Below are 17,797 nucleotides of genomic sequence, written 5' to 3'. Positions count from 1 at the left end.
GGGTTTTTTCTTTTTGCTTCTTCTGAATCAACATGGGCTGGGGGAGGGGAGGGGGGTGTAATAGGCTGAAGTGGATGGACCTATGCCTTTTTCAGCCTAGCATACCCGGTTACTATGCAGTTAAGTCAATTATCACCAGAAACTAGCTGGTGGGCAGAACCCAGAAGGTGGATCTGTTTATAGCGGGCCTGACGCCTCAGGAGCGGTGTTACACACAATGGGAGCAGCCTGATTTTAAAGAATTGTTTCAACAGATATGAAAACCTTGGAACACATTGTCCAATGAAACTAGGTGAGCCGATTGACTGGTAGTCGCTTTCCCTCAGATCTCTGTCCCGCACCCACATCCCAGCAAGCAGAAGTGTGTTTCGAGTGCCATGGGGGGTATACATACGGTCTTTTACGTTACTAAGTTGTCAATAAAAGGACTAAAAAGTGTAAAATATCTGAATAATTCAGTAATAACGATTCTTACGATCATTTGTGGGAACGATGTATATTCAAAACAGTCCCAGAAATATGCAAATAAGGGAGATGGAACAATACCTCCACAGCACCACCTAGTGGAAGGCAGCATTCCTTCAAATCAATGTTGCAATCAATGCCGAGAGAGCATGAATGGCCTTTTAAGTCTTCCCACTCACTGCTCTCCCTAAGGAGAAAAGATAGCGTTTCTGACCTCATGGGAGGCCTCTCACTAGCCAAGCCAAAAACCTACTGCACACCAATGAGGGACAAACTCCCGTCTGTGCGTGGAATCTGGCTTGGCTTTCAATTCCTAGTTATTGTTACAAGGCTTTTATAAAGAGTCTAACATTGATTTGAAGGAATGCTGCTTTCCGGTAGGTGGCGCTGTGGAGGTATTGTCCCATCTCCCTTATTTGCATATTACCCAGGGGAGCATGAATGGCCTTTTAAATCTCTTCACTCACTGCTCTTCCCAAGGAGGAAAGATCGCTGGGTTTGCTGCGCCATTTCTGGGACTGAAACACTGTGTATAATGAAACAACTTTCCTGAAGATCCCATATTGACAGTCCATGAATTTAATACAAATGTTCCCTTGGGGTGTCTTTATGCACCCCTCCCCCAATGTCACTTGCTTCTGGTTTATGATGACAATACAGCTGGACTGCTATAACCAAGACTCTGCTTTACAATCACAATACTTTTCTTGCATGGATCCTGAACACAGCGGATCTCAAGGACATAGATGTGGAGCATTCAGGAGATTCAGACTCATTGCACCCCAAAATAAGTACTTACTGGCTGGAATGTCCGTGAATAACCCTTATTATGGCTCTTATAAGATTTCTATAGTCCAAACAGGAATATGGTTTCTTGTGTGCGAATTCACTAATGAATTTTCCTGAATATTTACTCAGAAAACATTTTCCACATATCGGAAAAAAAATAAAACTACTTCTCTGATGGCCCCCAAGTCTCTAGTAATATAGCATTATCCTCATTGTGAATCTAAATACAGATTCACCACTGTGTGGCTTCTCTCATGTACAACAAGATGTGATCTGTGGGCATAACATTTCCCACATTCTGAACATGAATACAGTTTCTCTGATGTGAAACAAGAGTGGATTTATCTTTAAAACATTTCCCACACAGTGAACATGAATACGGTTTCTCTCCTGTGTGACTTCTCTGATGTGAAACAAGAGTGGATTTATCTGTAAAACATTTTCCACATTCTGAACAAGAGTATGGCTTCTCGTCCGTGTGTCTTCTTCTCCCATGTTTAATAAGATTTGCTTTGTGGGTAAAACTTTTCTCACATTCTGAACATGAATACGGCTTCTCCCCTGTGTGAATTCTCTGATGTGCAACCAGCTCTGATTTCTGGATAAAACATTTTTGACATTCAGGGCATGAATATGGCTTCTCTCCTGTGTGGATTCTCTTATGTCTAACAAGATTTGATTTATCTGTAAAAAATTTCCCACATTCTGAACATGAATATGAATATGGATACGGCTTCTTTCCTGTGTGACTTCTTTCATGTTTAACAAGAGTTGATTTATCTGTAAAACATTTCCCACATTCTGAACATGAATACGGTTTCTCTCCTGTGTGAATTCTCTCATGTCTAACAAGATGTGTATGAATTGTAAAGCATTTTCCACATTCTGAGCAGGAGAACGGCTTCTCTCCTGTGTGAAGTCTCTCATGTACAACAAGACTTGATTTCACAGTAAAACATTTACCACATATTGAACATGGATATGGCTTCTCACCCGTGTGACTTCTCTCATGTCTAACTAGCCTTGATTTCTTAGGAAAACATTTCCCACATTCCTTACAGGAATATGCCTTATTTCCTGTGTGACTTCTCTCATGTCTAACAAGACTTAAATCTTCTGCAAAGTATTGCCCACATTCTAAACTTGAATACGGCTTCTCTCCTGTGTGGATTCTTTCATGTGTAACCAGATCTGATTTCTGGGTAAACCACTTCCCACATTCTGAACAGAAGTACGGCTTCTCTCTTACATGAATTATTTTGTCTCTTACAAGATCTGAGCTATTGGTGAACGGATTATCACACTGAAACCTTTCGCCCCCTTCCAGACCTGTACTTGGGGTAACAATCGGTGGTCGGTGAGGAGAAGGTTCCATCTGATTATTGGGATTACAGGACAGATCAGTGCTGTGAAGTCCTGGATGTACTTCAAGGGTCATGAGGTTTTCTCCTGAGGAGAGCGGTGGGATATCTTCATCCTCTACTTTATAATTTACCGATGACACAAAGTTTCCCTCCAAGTGATTTTCTGTGAAGATTAAAAATGGATTCTGTGATTTTTTTTCTCGAACCACAAAATAGACAACTTCAGAGCATTCTCAGACTGCAAACACACCGACCGTGTATGATGCAAATTACATGCGATAGGCAGAAGCAGATCCAGCAGGAAGGAGCAGTGTCAGTCCTTGCTTTAGATTCTTTTTGAATCCATCCCTGGTTTTAGCAATAAGATCTGCCTATAAATTGCCTGTGTGATTGCAGCCTCGTTATAAGGGATCCCAACCAATCCTTTCCACTAAGAATTCCGGCTGTTCTAGGGGGACAGAAGGTCCTATCCGGTAGGACCATGATCACGGAGTGCTGTCTGTGGCTGGTGGGCTCAGTCTGCCGAGTGACATGACAGGTAGACCGTAGGATGAATGGGGAGCAGGGGGTGGGGGCTGCTGATTTGTGGTTTTACTGCATGGGGGGCCGGCGACAAGGGTTTCCTTAACTCATACAATCCCTTTAACTTAAAGTCAGCTCATAAGTCCTTAGATACACTCCTAGCTGACCTGAGGGAGTGATGGCCCCTACGCCGTGTAACCTGGCTGGGGCCCGCGGGGCGGAGTTGCCGCAGAGTTTCTCAGCAGACTTTCTGCACGGAAATTCCACTTGTATTCTTAAACCCGACACAAAGCGGCAAAGCGGATGAGATTCGCAAAAATCTCGTTCCCCAGCTGTGGACAGTCCCATGCGGACAGGCCTGTGCAAAGGGACATGCGGCACGGAATTCAAATGTGCAACATGTCAACTGCATCGCCGTCTCCACCGCGGCGCTCTGCCCTCTATGGGGAGAGATTACCGCAGCGGAATACAGGCAGAGAAACACTTCCAACCTGCACCAAATGGCGCGGCTATAAGCAGCCTTTCCACTGTGGAAACCTTGAACCTTTCTGTGCGGTCCCGCTGCGGGCATTCTGCGAGACGTCCCACGGGGCCCCGGCCTTAGGGGGACTGATTGCTGGATATTGCAGCCTGGGGCCTCATTTACATCAATGTTGGTGCTGAATTCCTATAGGATAGCGAATACAATAGTGCAGTATGCGGGGGAAGGTCTGTGCTGGGGGCCGGCGTGTGCCGATTAGGGGGAGGACGGAGTTATATGCCCAACGGAGACCGTGGACTTGTGGCACTGGGGAATGCATGGAGCCAGTGATCGCCATTCATAGGTCGGGAGGAGTGCTGGGCAGATGGAGAAAGGTGGCCAGTTCAGTTCTCTTCATGTCAAGTTTTAGAAGGAAGCAGGAGAATGAGAAGGATATGGCCGACAGACGGAAGATTTGACTGCCACCGATAGTCATGGACTCTAGAAGCTGTCCTAGGCTAGAGTTAGGGCAGGCTCACACGAGCACCGGGTATTTCCTGGGCATGACAGGGTATCCCGCGCCCGCCGTCACTATCCCGCGCCCGCCGTCACTATCCCGCGCCCGCCGTCACTATCCCGCGCCCGCCGTCACTATCCCGCGCCCGCCGTCACTATCCCGCGCCCGCCGTCACTATCCCGCGCCCGCCGTCACTATCCCGCGCCCGCCGTCACTATCCCCCGCGCCCGCCGTCACTATCCCCCGCGCCCGCCGTCATGCGCAGGCTTGCTGGTTCCATTTGTTCTTTTATTCCCCGCTGTCCCTTAGTGACGTTATGTATAGACGCCGCACACAATCTACTTGGGTGTGTACAGTGTTCTGCACAACCCCCCAGAGCCCAGAGCTCTACTGCACACAACACACAGTAACAGAACACGCCACCAGCTTTTTTATGTGCTAGTGTGACTAACAGCAAAAACCAATGTACTTGAATTGCCGCAACGTACCGCACAATACGCGACTCCAATACGCTCATGTAAGCCCGGCCTTATGGCTGGAAGATAGTAGGGGGCACACGGACCAAGCCGGTACTGAGCAGCACTTACAGATCGACCCATCTATCTCTACAGAAGTAGGACATCCTCTCTCGGTCAGGTGAGCTGTAGGCCAATGCTGCCACAAGCGGGCCTCCGTCCCAGTATGCCGCGGGCCGGACACCAGAAGCACTATGCCCATTAGATAAGACTTTCGGTTTACAATGTAAGTAGCGGCATCCAGTGTCTTTCCTAATACTTTATTCGTATATTCCCCGGAGTGCTGTGTGTCTTCAGAGGAAAGGCGAGATAGATCAAGAAAAGGAGAGCTGTCTTCTCACCCGGTGATGTGAGGGGCAGGTGGTCCTCCATCATGGCATCCTTGTACAGATCCTGGTGTCCTCCTATATACTCCCACTCCTCCATGGAGAAATAGACGGTGACATCCTGACACCTTATAGGAACCTGACAACACAACATACAGTCATCACCCCGACCCTCCTGTTACTGTATAATGTCCCCCACATTCCCCGCAGCGTCACCTCTCCGGTCAGCAGCTCCGTCATCTTCTTGGTGAGCTCTAGGATCTTCTCCTTATTGGTCAGGGGGTGCGGGGGAGGGTCTGTGATGGGGCCCGGGGTCCGGCTCCATCCTCCTGACTCCTGGAGACGGATGATGGGAGTCACAGAGTCCCCGGATGTCTTCACAGCTGTGTAATCCTGTGGATGATGAGACACTCAGGGGATTATTAGACCATTTTTGCCCCTTTTTTGGTGTATAAATGTAGAAAGTTTTGTTACACATTAAATTTAAACTAAAATTTGCCACTTTTACCATCTTTCACACTTGAGAAAAGTTACAAGAAAAGGGGTGGGGCTTAGTGGACCGACAAATTTTGTATAGTTTAGAAACAGCGCCATATTTGTCCATAGGTGGTCTCTGGTATTGCAGATCTGCTCGAGTCACCTAAAAGGGGATGAGATGCCACACCAGATCCTCAGGAGAGGCCACCAATATCAGATCGGTGGGTCTGCACCCAGCGTACCGGCCATCAGCTGATTAAAGAGGCTGCGGAACCCGAGAGTACGCCGTGGCATCATCACCGTAGACCCGATGCAGCAGCGGTACACAGTCCCATACACCTGAGAGGAAGCGGGCTGCAGGTAGGTCACATGACGAAGGAATCCAACCTCACTGACCAGTAGAATCCGCGGCCCCGACAGGAGCGTCCGGGCGTCTCCAAACAGCCGGCAGAAGAAACACTAGAAACCTAGAGCCGCTCACCTCTCCGGTCAGCAGGTAGATGATCTCCAAGGCGGTGTTCAGTAGGATCTCGGTAATCTCATTCCGCTCCTTGTCCATCCTTGGTGGGTCATTCAGGAGAAGAAAACTGGATGATGTGGAGGATCTGGTCCTGCGGGAACCTTTATGAAGAGAGGAGCGGCTGTAATCATACAGGGGACATCATAGGGGACATACAGAAGTCACTTATAGAGCGCCGAGAGATGCAGGTTCTCCATTACCCCATGGATTAGAGGAGGATACCCATCCACAGGATGCCCCACACGTGGCTGACAGATGGGGGTCTCACAGGATGCCCCACACATGGCTGATAGATGGGGGTCTCACAGGACGCCCCACACGTGGCTGACAGATGGGGGTCTCACAGGATGCCCCACACATGGCTGATAGATGGGGGTCTCACAGGACGCCCCACACGTGGCTGACAGATGGGGGTCTCACAGGATGCCCCACACATGGCTGATAGATGGGGGTCTCACAGGACGCCCCACACGTGGCTGACAGATGGGGGTCTCACAGGATGCCCCACACATGGCTGATAGATGGGGGTCTCACAGGATGCCCCACACATGGCTGATAGATGGGGGTCTCACAGGATGCCCCACACATGCTGACAGATGGGGGTCTCACAGGATGATCCACACATGGCTGATATATGGGGGTCTCACAGGATGCCCCACACATGGCTGACAGATGGGGGTCTCACAGGACGCCCCACACATGGCTGACAGATGGGGGTCTCACAGGATGCCCCACACATGGCTGACAGATGGGGGTCTCACAGGATGCCGCACACATGGCTGACAGATGGGGGTCTCACAGGACGCCCCACACATGGCTGACAGATGGGGGTCTCACAGGACGCCCCACACATGGCTGACAGATGGGGGTCTCACAGGATGCCCCACACATGGCTGACAGATGGGGCTCTCACAGGATGCTCCACACGTGGCTGACAGACGGGGGTCTCACAGGATGCTCCACACGTGGCTGACAGACGGGGGTCTCGCAGGACGCCCCACACATGGCTGATAGATGGGGGTCTCACAAGAACGTGTACTAGTGGGGAATGAGGGGTTCCTGACCCCGTCCCGCTTGGTGAGGAACGGAGAGAGGGGGCCGCGTTTCAGGACTAAGAAATACAATACTAACATATTGGGAGCTGCTGCGATGGTAACGATCTGTATGTGATAGAGTAACATTTGTATCCAGGGCTGGGAACATGGAAAGTTTAAAAAAAAGTTAAGAAACAACTCAGAATGTGACGGGTGTTCATGATTGTGTCCTAAAGAATAGTGATGGTTAATCAGTGAGTGCCGGGCATCCCAGAGCCACGCCAACACTGCAACCCCCTGCCAAAACTACAAATACTGATATAACATGAGGGATGGCAGGCTGCGGGCCCGTGGGCTGATGGTGACAGGGCGTGTTGTGGGGTGACGGGGCGTGTTGTGGGGTGGCACGGGGTGACGGGGCGTGTTGTGGGGTGGCGGGGCCTCGGCTATTTCTTTCCTCTCGCGCGCAGGCGTCCCCTCTCGCGCGCAGGCGTCCCCTCTCGCGCGCAGGCGTCCCCTCTCGCGCGCAGGCGTCCCCTCTCGCGCGCAGGCGTCCCCTCTCGCGCTCAGGCGTCCCCTCTCGCGCTCAGGCGTCCCCTCTCGCGCTCAGGCGTCCCCTCTCGCACTCAGGCGTCCCCTCTCGCACTCAGACGTCCCCTCTCGCACGCAGGCGTCCCCTCTTCCGGCTCCACCTGTAGTCGTTCTTCCGTCCTGGAGTACAGAGCGGGCCGGGGGGCGGAGCCACTGCCACAATCCGAGTGCTCACTAGGATCGCAGCAGGTAACACTCAGCAGGGGGCGCTGATAGGCCAACGACTACATTCACAGCAGGACTAATAGTGCGCCCCATCATCTGTTACTGACCTCGGCAGCCGGAACCACACGGGGATCGAACCGGCGACCTTCAGGCTGTGAGCGGCCCTGACACAGGAGGCTCCGGCAGCAGATGTGATCGCAGCGTCCAGGGCGGAGGGGGCTGAGCGGACAGGAGGAGAGACTCAATGGGATTGGAGGAAAACTAGAAGCTCCTCCCCCAGCTTAACAGGCCCCGCCCACCGGCACCACCGCGTACGGAGAAGGTAAAATGATACGGGGCGGGGGGAGGGGCGCCGGGGGTCGTCCCCCTCGGGGCGGAGGGGGGGGGCAGGGGTCGTCCCCTGGGGGGGCGGAGGGAGCGAAGAAGTTTTACAAAATTCCCAGTCCCCAAAATCTGTTACAAACCCCAGGGGAGAGGAGAGCGGCGGCCGTGACTACAGGAGGAATGGAGGAGCTGCTGGCTGATAACAGAGAGAACCAGACAGCTCACAGAACACAACAGCAGAGGGAGAGCGGAGACCACGTGACCGAGAGCCGGAAGTCAGCTGTGGAGGTAGTGACTGAAGGACCTGTGCAGAGCTCACCGTCATGTGACCGGTCACGTGAGAGGGAGGGACTAAACTGTGGAGGATACAGTATAGGTTAGTTGAAAGCCGATTATCCTCTCGGAGCCACGCCCACTCATGTGACCGGTCACATGACGGTGAACGTTCCTCAGGTCCTTCAGCTCGTGCAGGCTGGTGGTCGCTGCTGCTACTCTCTGTTATCAGGGTGTTACGGCATTTCCCCCGGTCACCGCTGTGGACTCCGCCCATCAGTTCCATCCGCTTCACCGGTACATCTCGGGGACTGCGAGGAGGAAAACCGAAAGACCCCAATGGTTCCACAGAACGGCGCTACCGGCTCCCGCGCGGAAGGTGTTACAGCAGGTCATGGCGGCGGCGGGGGGAAGGATGCAGTGATGTACTCCACAGCTCGCTCAGTGCGCCCCTTGTGGCCACCCATTGTATAGTTGTGGCGGCTGGTCGTTAACAGGTTAAATAATGGGAGGGGGATTATGGAGCTGCTGGGAAGCCCCCAGAGTCTCCGCCCCTCCGCCCGCGTCACATCCTGACTCCAGTCTATCTCCTTAGCACAAGCAGCAGTCACACGGAAGCCTCTGCCGAGCGGATCCGCCCTGTAGTGGGACTGCTGGAGCGCACAGTTTAGTCCCTCCCTCTCACGTGACCGGTCACATGACGGTGAGCTCTGCACAGGTCCTTCAGTCACTACCTCCACAGCTGACTTCCGGCTCTCGGTCACGTGGTCTCCGCTCTCCCTCTGCTGTTGTGTTCTGTGAGGAGCTGTCTGGTTCTCTCTGTTATCAGCCAGCAGCTCCGCCATTCCTCCTGTAGTCACGGCCGCCGCTCTCCTCTCCCCTGGGGTTTGTAACTAAGATTTTGGGGACTGGGAATTTTGTAAAACTTCTTCGCTCCCCCCACCCCGCAGGGGGACGACCCCCGGCGCCCCCCCACCCCACCCCGCAGGGGACGACCCCTGGCGCCACCCCACCCCGCAGGGGACGACCCCCGGCGCCCCTCCCCCCGGCGCCCCTCCCCCCGCCCCGTATCATTTTACCTTCTCCGTCCGCAGTGGTGCCGGTGGGCGGGGTCTGTTAAGCTGGGGGAGGAGCTTCTAGTTTTCCTCCAATCCCATTGGGTCTCTCCTCCTGTCCGCTCAGCCCCCCTCCGCCCTGGACGCTGCGATCACATCTGCTGCCGGAGCCTCCTGTGTCAGGGCCGCTCACAGCCTGAAGGTCGCCGGTTCGATCCCCGTGTGGTTCCGGCTGCCGAGGTCAGTAACAGATGATGGGGCGCACTATTAGTCCTGCTGTGAATGTAGTCGTTGGCCTATCAGCGCCCCCTGCTGACTGCTGAGTGTTACCTGCTGCGATCCTAGTGAGCACTCGGATTGTGGCAGTGGCTCCACCCCCCGGCCCGCTCTGTACTTCAGGACGGAAGAACGACTACAGGTGGAGCCGGAAGAGGGGACGTCTGAGTGCGAGAGGGGACGTCTGAGTGCGAGAGGGGACGTCTGAGTGCGAGAGGGGACGTCTGAGTGCGAGAGGGGACGTCTGCGTGCGAGAGGGGACGTCTGCGTGCGAGAGGGGACGTCTGCGTGCGAGAGGGGACGTCTGCGGGCGAGAGGGGACGTCTGCGGGCGAGAGGGGACGTCTGCGGGCGAGAGGGGACGTCTGCGGGCGAGAGGGGACGTCTGCGGGCGAGAGGGGACGTCTGCGCGCGAGAGGGGACGTCTGTGCGCGAGAGGAAAGAAATAGCCGAGGCCCCACCACCCCACAACACGCCCCGTCACCCCGTGCCACCCCACAACACGCCCCGCCACCCCACAACACGCCCCGTCACCCCGCGCCACCCCACAACACGCCCCGCCACCCCGCGCCACGCCACCCCGCGCCACGTCACCCCGCGCCACAACACGCCCCGTCACCCCGTGCCACCCCACAACACGCCCCGCCACCCCACAACACGCCCCGTCACCCCGCGCCACCCCACAACACGCCCCGCCACCCCGCGCCACGCCACCCCGCGCCACGTCACCCCGCGCCACAACACGCCGCGCCACGTCACCCCACAACACGCCATGCCACGTCACCCCACAACACGCCCCGTCACCCCGTGCCACCCCACAACACGCCCCGTCACCATCAGTCCACGGGCCCGCAGCCTGCCATCCCTCATGTTATATCAGTATTTGTAGTTTTTGGCAGGGGGTTGCAGTGTTGGCGTGGCTCTGGGATGCCCGGCACTCACTGATTAACCATCACTATTCTTTAGGACACAATCATGAACACCCGTCACATTCTGAGTTGTTTCTTAACTTTTTTTTAAACTTTCCATGTTCGCAGCCCTGGATACAAATGTTACTCTATCACATACAGATCGTTACCATCGCAGCAGCTCCCAATATGTTAGTATTGTATTTCTTAGTCCTGATACGCGGCCCCCTCTCTCCGTTCCTCACCAAGCGGGACGGGTCAGGAACCCCTCATTCCCCATTAGTACACGTTCTTGTGAGACCCCCATCTGTCAGCCATGTGTGGGGCGTCCTGTGAGACCCCCGTCTGTCAGCCACGGGCGGGGCGTCCTGCGGGACCCCCGTCTGTCAGCCACGGGCGGGGCGTCCTGCGGGACCCCCGTCTGTCAGCCACGGGCGGGGCGTCCTGCGGGACCCCCGTCTGTCAGCCACGGGCGGGGCGTCCTGCGGGACCCCCGTCTGTCAGCCACGGGCGGGGCGTCCTGCGGGACCCCCGTCTGTCAGCCACGGGCGGGGCGTCCTGCGGGACCCCCGTCTGTCAGCCACGGGCGGGGCGTCCTGCGGGACCCCCGTCTGTCAGCCACGGGCGGGGCGTCCTGCGGGACCCCCGTCTGTCAGCCACGGGCGGGGCGTCCTGCGGGACCCCCGTCTGTCAGCCACGGGCGGGGCGTCCTGCGGGACCCCCGTCTGTCAGCCACGGGCGGGGCGTCCTGCGGGACCCCCGTCTGTCAGCCACGTGTGGGGCGTCCTGCGAGACCCCCATCTGTCAGCCACGTGTCGGGCGTCCTGCGAGACCCCCATCTGTCAGCCACGTGTCGGGCGTCCTGCGAGACCCCCATCTGTCAGCCACGTGTGGGGCGTCCTGCGAGACCCCCATCTGTCAGCCACGTGTGGGGCGTCCTGCGAGACCCCCATCTGTCAGCCACGTGTGGGGCGTCCTGCGAGACCCCCATCTGTCAGCCACGTGTGGGGCATCCTGTGAGACCCCCATCTGTCAGCCACGTGTGGGGCATCCTGTGAGACCCCCATCTGTCAGCCACGTGTGGGGCATCCTGTGAGACCCCCATCTGTCAGCCATGTGTGGGGCGTCCTGTGAGACCCCCATCTGTCAGCCATGTGTGGGGCGTCCTGTGAGACCCCCATCTGTCAGCCCTGTGTGCGGCGTCCTGTGAGACCCCCATCTGTCAGCCATGTGCGGGGCGTCCTGTGAGACCCCCATCTGTCAGCCACGTGCGGGGCATCCTGTGAGACCCCCATCTGTCAGCCACGTGCGGGGCATCCTGTGAGACCCCCATCTGTCAGCCACGTGCGGGGCATCCTGTGAGACCCCCATCTGTCAGCCACGTGTGGGGCATCCTGTGAGACCCCCATCTGTCAGCCACGTGTGGGGCATCCTGTGAGACCCCCATCTGTCAGCCACGTGTGGGGCATCCTGTGAGACCCCCATCTGTCAGCCACGTGTGGGGCATCCTGTGAGACCCCCATCTATCAGCCACGTGTGGGGCATCCTGTGAGACCCCCATCTGTCAGCCATGTGTGGGGCATCCTGTGGATGGGAATCCTCCTCTAATCCATGGGGTGATGGAGAACCTGCATCTCTCGGCGCTCTATAAGTGACTTCTGTATGTCCCCTATGATGTCCCCTGTATGATTACAGCCGCTCCTCTCTTCATAAAGGTTCCCACAGGACCAGATCCTCCACATCATCCAGTTTTCTCCTCCTGAATTACCCCCGGGGATGGACAAGGAGCGGAATGAGATTACGGAGATCCTACTGAACACCGCCTTGGAGATCATCTACCTGCTGACCGGAGAGGTGAGCGGCTCTAGGTTTCTAGTGTTTCTTCTGCCGGCTGTTTGGAGACGCCCGGACGCTCCTGTCGGGGCCGCGGATTCTACTGGTCAGTGATGTTGGATTCCTTCGTCACGTGACCTACCTGCAGCCCGCTTCCTCTCAGGTGTATGGGACTGTGTACCGCTGCTGCATCGGGTCTACGGTGATGATGCCACGGCGTACTCTCGGGTTCCGCAGCCTCTTTAATCAGCTGATGGCCGGTACGCTGGGTGCAGACCCACCGATCTGATATTGGTGGCCTCTCCTGAGGATCTGGTGTGGCATCTCATCCCCTTTTAGGTGACTCGAGCAGATCTGCAATACCAGAGACCACCTATGGACAAATATGGCGCTGTTTCTAAACTATACAAAATTTGTCGGTCCACTAAGCCCCACCCCTTTTCTTGTAACTTTTCTCAAGTGTGAAAGATGGTAAAAGTGGCAAATTTTAGTTTAAATTTAATGTGTAACAAAACTTTCTACATTTATACACCAAAAAAGGGGCAAAAATGGTCTAATAATCCCGAGTGTCTCATCATCCACAGGATTACACCGCAGTGAAGACATCCGGGGACTCTGTGACTCCCATCATCCGTCTCCAGGAGTCAGGAGGATGGAGCCGGACCCCGGGCCCCATCACAGAGCCTCCCCCGCACCTCCTGACCAATAAGGAGAAGATCCTAGAGCTCACCAAGAAGATGACGGAGCTGCTGACCGGAGAGGTGACGCTGCGGGGAATGTGGGGGACATTATACAGTAACAGGGGGGTCTGGGTGATGACTGTATGTTGTGTTGTCAGGTTCCTATAAGGTGTCAGGATGTCACCGTCTATTTCTCCATGGAGGAGTGGGAGTATATAGGAGGACACTGGGATCTGTACAAGGACGTCATGATGGAGGACCACCAGCCGCTGACATCACCGGGTGAGAAGAGAGCTCTCCTTTTCTTCCTCTATCTCGCCTTTCCTCTGAAGACACACAGCACTCCGGGGAATATACGAATAAAGTATTAGGAAAGACACTGGATGCCGCTACTTACATTGTAAACCGAAAGTCTTATCTAATGGGCATAGTGCTTCTGGTGTCCGGCCCGCGGCATACTGGGACGGAGGCCCGCTTGTGGCAGCATTGGCCTACAGCTCACCTGACCGAGAGGGGATGTCCTACTTCTGTAGAGATAGATAGGTCGATCTGTAAGTGCTGCTCAGTACCGGCTTGGTCCGTGTGCCCCCTACTATCTTCCAGCCATAAGGCCGGGCTTACATGAGCGTATTGGAGTCGCGTATTGTGCGGTACGTTGCGGCAATTCAAGTACATTGGGTTTTGCTGTTAGTCACACTAGCACATAAAAAAGATGGTGGCGTGTTCTGTTACTGTGTGTTGTGTGCAGTAGAGCTCTGTGCTCTGGGGGGTTGTGCAAAACACTGTACACACCCAAGTAGATTGTGTGCGGCGTCTATACATAACGGCACTGGGGGACAGCGGGGAATAAAAGAACAAATGGAACCAGCAAGCCTGCGCATGACGGCGGGCGCGGGATACAGACGGCGGGCGCGGGATACAGACGGCGGGCGCGGGATAGTGACGGCGGGCGCGGGATAGTGACGGCGGGCGCGGGATAGTGACGGCGGGCGCGGGATAGTGACGGCGGGCGCGGGATACAGACGGCGGGCGCGGGATACAGACGGCGGGCGCGGGATACCCTGTCATGCCCAGGAAATACCCGGTGCTCGTGTGAGCCTGCCCTTACTCTAGCCTAGGACAGCTTCTAGAGTCCATGACTATCGGTGGCAGTCAAATCTTCCGTCCGTCGGCCATATCCTTCTCATTCTCCTCCTTCTACTTTCTAAAACTTGACATGAAGAGAACTGAACTGGCCGCCTTTCTCCATCTGCCCAGCACTCCTCCCGACCTATGAATGGCGATCACTGGCTCCATGCATTCTCCAGTGCCACAAGTCCAGGGTCTCCGTTGGGTATATAACTCCGTCCTCCCCCTAATCGGCACACGCCGGCCCCCAGCACAGACCTTCTCCCACATACTGCGCTATTGTATTCGCTATCCTATAGGAATTCAGCACCAACATTGATGTAAATGAGGCCCCAGGCTGCAATATCCAGCAATCAGTCCCCCTAAGGCCGGGCCCCGTGGGACGTCTCGCAGAATGCCCGCAGCGGGACCGCACAGAAAGGTTCAAGGTTTCCACAGTGGAAAGGCTGCTTATCGCCGCGCCATTTGGTGCAGGTTGGAAGTGTTTTCTCTGCCTGTATTCCGCTGCGGTAATCTCTCCCCATAGAGGGCAGAGCGCCGCGGTGGAGACGGCGATGCAGTTGACATGTTGCACATTTGAGTTCCGTGCCGCATGTCCCTTTGCACAGGCCTGTCCACATGGGACTGTCCACAGCTGGGGAACGAGATTTTTGCGAATCTCATCCGCTTTGCTGCTTTGTGTCGGGTTTAAGAATACAAGTGGAATTTACATGCAGGAAGTCTGCTGAGAAACTCTGCGGCAACTCCGCCCCGCGGGCCCCAGCCAGGTTACACGGCGTAGGGGCCATCACTCCCTCAGGTCAGCTAGGAGTGGATCTAAGGACTTATGAGCTGACTTTAAGTTAAAGGGATTGTATGAGTTAAGGAAACCCTTGTCGCCGCCCCCCATGCAGTAAAACCACAAATCAGCAGCCCCCACCCCCTGCTCCCCATTCATCCTACGGTCTACCTGTCATGTCACTCGGCAGACTGAGCCCACCAGCCACAGACAGCACTCCGTGATCATGGTCCTACCGGATAGGACCTTCTGTCCCCCTAGAACAGCCGGAATTCTTAGTGGAAAGGATTGGTTGGGATCCCTTATAACGAGGCTGCAATCACAGGCAATTTATAGGCAGATCTTATTGCTAAAACCAGGGATGCATTCAAAAAGAATCTAAAGCAAGGACTGACACTGCTCCTTGCTGCTGGATCTGCTTCTGCCTATCGCCTGTAATTTGCATCATACACGGTCGGTGTGTTTGCAGTCTGAGAATGCTCTGAAGTTGTCTATTTTGTGGTTCAAGAAAAAAAATCACAGAATCCGTTTTTAATCTTCACAGAAAATCACTTGGAGGGAAACTTTGTGTCATCGGTAAATTATAAAGCAGAGGATGAAGATATCCCACCGCTCTCCTCAGGAGAAAACCTCATGACCCTTGAAGTACATCCAGGACTTCACAGTACTGATCTGTCCTGTAATCCCAATAATCAGATGGAACCTTCTCCTCACCGACCACCGATTGTTACCCCAAGTACAGGTCTGGAAGGGGGCGAAAGGTTTCAGTGTGATAATCCGTTCACCAATAGCTCAGATCTTGTAAGAGACGAAATAATTCATGTAAGAGAGAAGCCGTACTTCTGTCCAGAATGTGGGAAGTGGTTTACCCAGAAATCAGATCTGGTTACACATGAGAGAATCCACACAGGAGAGAAACCGCATTCAAGTTTAGAATGTGGGCAATACTTTGCAGAAGATTTAAGTCTTGTTGGACATGAGAGAAATAAGGCATATTCCTGTGAAGAATGTGGGAAATGTTTTCCTAAGAAATCAAGGCTAGTTACACATGAGAGAAGTCACACGGGTGAGAAGCCATATCCATGTTCAATATGTGGTAAATGTTTTAACCAAAAATCACATCTTCTTACACATGAGAGAAGTCACACAGGAAAGAAGCTGTATTCATGTTCAATCTGTGGGAAATGTTTTACTGTGAAATCAAGTCTTGTTGTACATGAGAGACTTCACACAGGGGAGAAGCCGTTCTCCTGCTCAGAATGTGGGAAATGCTTTACAGTTCATACACACCTTGTTAGACATGAGAGAATTCACACAGGAGAGAAACCGTATTCATGTTCAGAATGTGGGAAATGTTTTACAGATAAATCAAATCTTGTTACACATAAAAGAAGTCACACAGGAGAGAAGCCATATTCATATTCATGTTCAGAATGTGGGAAATTTTTTACAGATAAATCAAATCTTGTTAGACATGAGAGAATCCACACAGGGGAAAAGCCATATTCATGCCCTGAATGTCAAAAATGTTTTATCCAGAAATCAGAGCTGGTTGCACATGCGAGAATTCACACAGGGGAGAAGCCTTATCCATGCTCATTGTGCGGGAAATGTTTTACTAGTAAATCAACTCTTGTTATACATCTGAGAAATCACACAGGGCAGAAGCCCTATTCATGTTCAGAATGTGGGAAATCTTTCGTAAAGAAATCAACGCTGGTAACACACGAGAGAATTCACACAGGACTGAAGCCGTATTCATGCTCACTGTGTGAGAAAAGTTTTACAGATAAATCAAATCTTGTTGAACATCAGAGAAGTCACACAGGAGAGAAGCCGTATTCATGTTCAGAGTGTGGGAAAAGTTTTACCCACAAAGCAAATCTTATTAAACATGGGAGAAGCCACACGGGCGAGAAGCCATACTCTTGTTCAGAATGTGGAAAATGTTTTACAGATAAATCCACTCTTGTTTCACATCAGAGGAGTCACACAGGAGAGAAACCGTATTCATGTTCACTGTGTGGGAAATGTTTTAAAGATAAATCCACTCTTGTTTTACATCAGAGAAACTGTATTCATGTTCAGAATGTGGGAAATGTTATGCCCACAGATCACATCTTGTTGTACATGAGCGAAGCCACACAATGGTGAATCAGTATTTAGATTCACAATGAGGATAATGCTATATTACTAGAGACTTGGGGGCCATCAGAGAAGTAGTTTTATTTTTTTTCCGATATGTGGAAAATGTTTTCTGAGTAAATATTCAGGAAAATTCATGAGTGAATTCGCACACAAGAAACCATATTCCTGTTTGGACTATAGAAATCTTATAAGAGCCATAATAAAGGTCATTCACAGACATTCCAGCCAGTAAGTACTTATTTTGGGGTGCAATGAGTCTGAATCTCCTGAATGCTCCACATCTATTTCCTTGAGATCCGCTGTGTTCAGGATCCATGCAAGAAAAGTATTGTGATTGTAAAGCAGAGTCTTGGTTATAGCAGTCCAGCTGTATTGTCATCATAAACCAGAAGTGACATTGGGGGAGGGGTGCATAAAGACACCCCAAGGGAACATTTGTATTAAATTCATGGACTGTCAATATGGGATCTTCAGGAAAGTTGTTTTCATTATACACAGTGTTTCAGTCCCAGAAATGGCGCAGCAAACCCAGCTATCTTTTCTCCTTGGGAAGAGCAGCGAGTGAAGAGATTTAAAAGGCCATTCATGCTCTCTGGGTAATATGCAAATAAGGGAGATGGAACAATACCTCCACAGCGCCACCTACCGGA

The 17,797-nt window shown here is 53.2% G+C and overlaps 2 protein-coding genes across 5 annotated transcripts; one reads left to right on the top strand and one right to left on the bottom strand.

Annotated features, from left to right (window-relative positions):
* Nucleotides 1–234: 234 nt before the first annotated feature.
* Nucleotides 235–8,574, bottom strand: LOC136627287 (zinc finger protein ZFP2-like). 2 transcript variants are annotated; one of them, XM_066602273.1, is made up of 6 exons: nt 8,210–8,227; nt 7,853–7,964; nt 5,917–6,056; nt 5,175–5,351; nt 4,974–5,097; nt 235–2,781 (listed from the first exon to the last, which is right to left on the bottom strand). In XM_066602273.1, the coding sequence occupies exons 3-6, from the start codon at nt 5,992–5,994 to the stop codon at nt 1,487–1,489; spliced, it is 1,674 nt and encodes a 557-aa protein (XP_066458370.1). In that variant the 5' UTR covers nt 5,995–6,056; nt 7,853–7,964; nt 8,210–8,227; the 3' UTR covers nt 235–1,486. The 2 variants fall into 2 exon arrangements, with proteins under 2 accessions (XP_066458370.1, XP_066458371.1); XM_066602274.1 differs by lacking the exon at nt 7,853–7,964 and having other exon boundaries at nt 8,210–8,574.
* A 34-nt stretch (nt 8,575–8,608) lies between these two features.
* Nucleotides 8,609–17,366, top strand: LOC136627279 (zinc finger protein 271-like). Of its 3 annotated transcripts, none has more exons than XM_066602260.1 (5): nt 8,609–8,721; nt 12,296–12,434; nt 12,998–13,174; nt 13,252–13,375; nt 15,544–17,366. In XM_066602260.1, the coding sequence occupies exons 2-5, from the start codon at nt 12,357–12,359 to the stop codon at nt 17,151–17,153; spliced, it is 1,989 nt and encodes a 662-aa protein (XP_066458357.1). In that variant the 5' UTR covers nt 8,609–8,721; nt 12,296–12,356; the 3' UTR covers nt 17,154–17,366. The 3 variants fall into 3 exon arrangements, with proteins under 3 accessions (XP_066458357.1, XP_066458354.1, XP_066458355.1); XM_066602257.1 differs by lacking the exon at nt 8,609–8,721 and adding an exon at nt 8,977–9,227; XM_066602258.1 differs by lacking the exon at nt 8,609–8,721 and adding an exon at nt 9,411–9,637.
* Nucleotides 17,367–17,797: the final 431 nt, after the last annotated feature.

The sequence above is a fragment of the Eleutherodactylus coqui genome, chromosome 5 (assembly GCF_035609145.1).
Source record: "Eleutherodactylus coqui strain aEleCoq1 chromosome 5, aEleCoq1.hap1, whole genome shotgun sequence".
Taxonomy (NCBI): Eukaryota; Metazoa; Chordata; class Amphibia; order Anura; family Eleutherodactylidae; genus Eleutherodactylus; species Eleutherodactylus coqui.
This window is presented reverse-complemented; position numbering and strand designations above follow the sequence as displayed.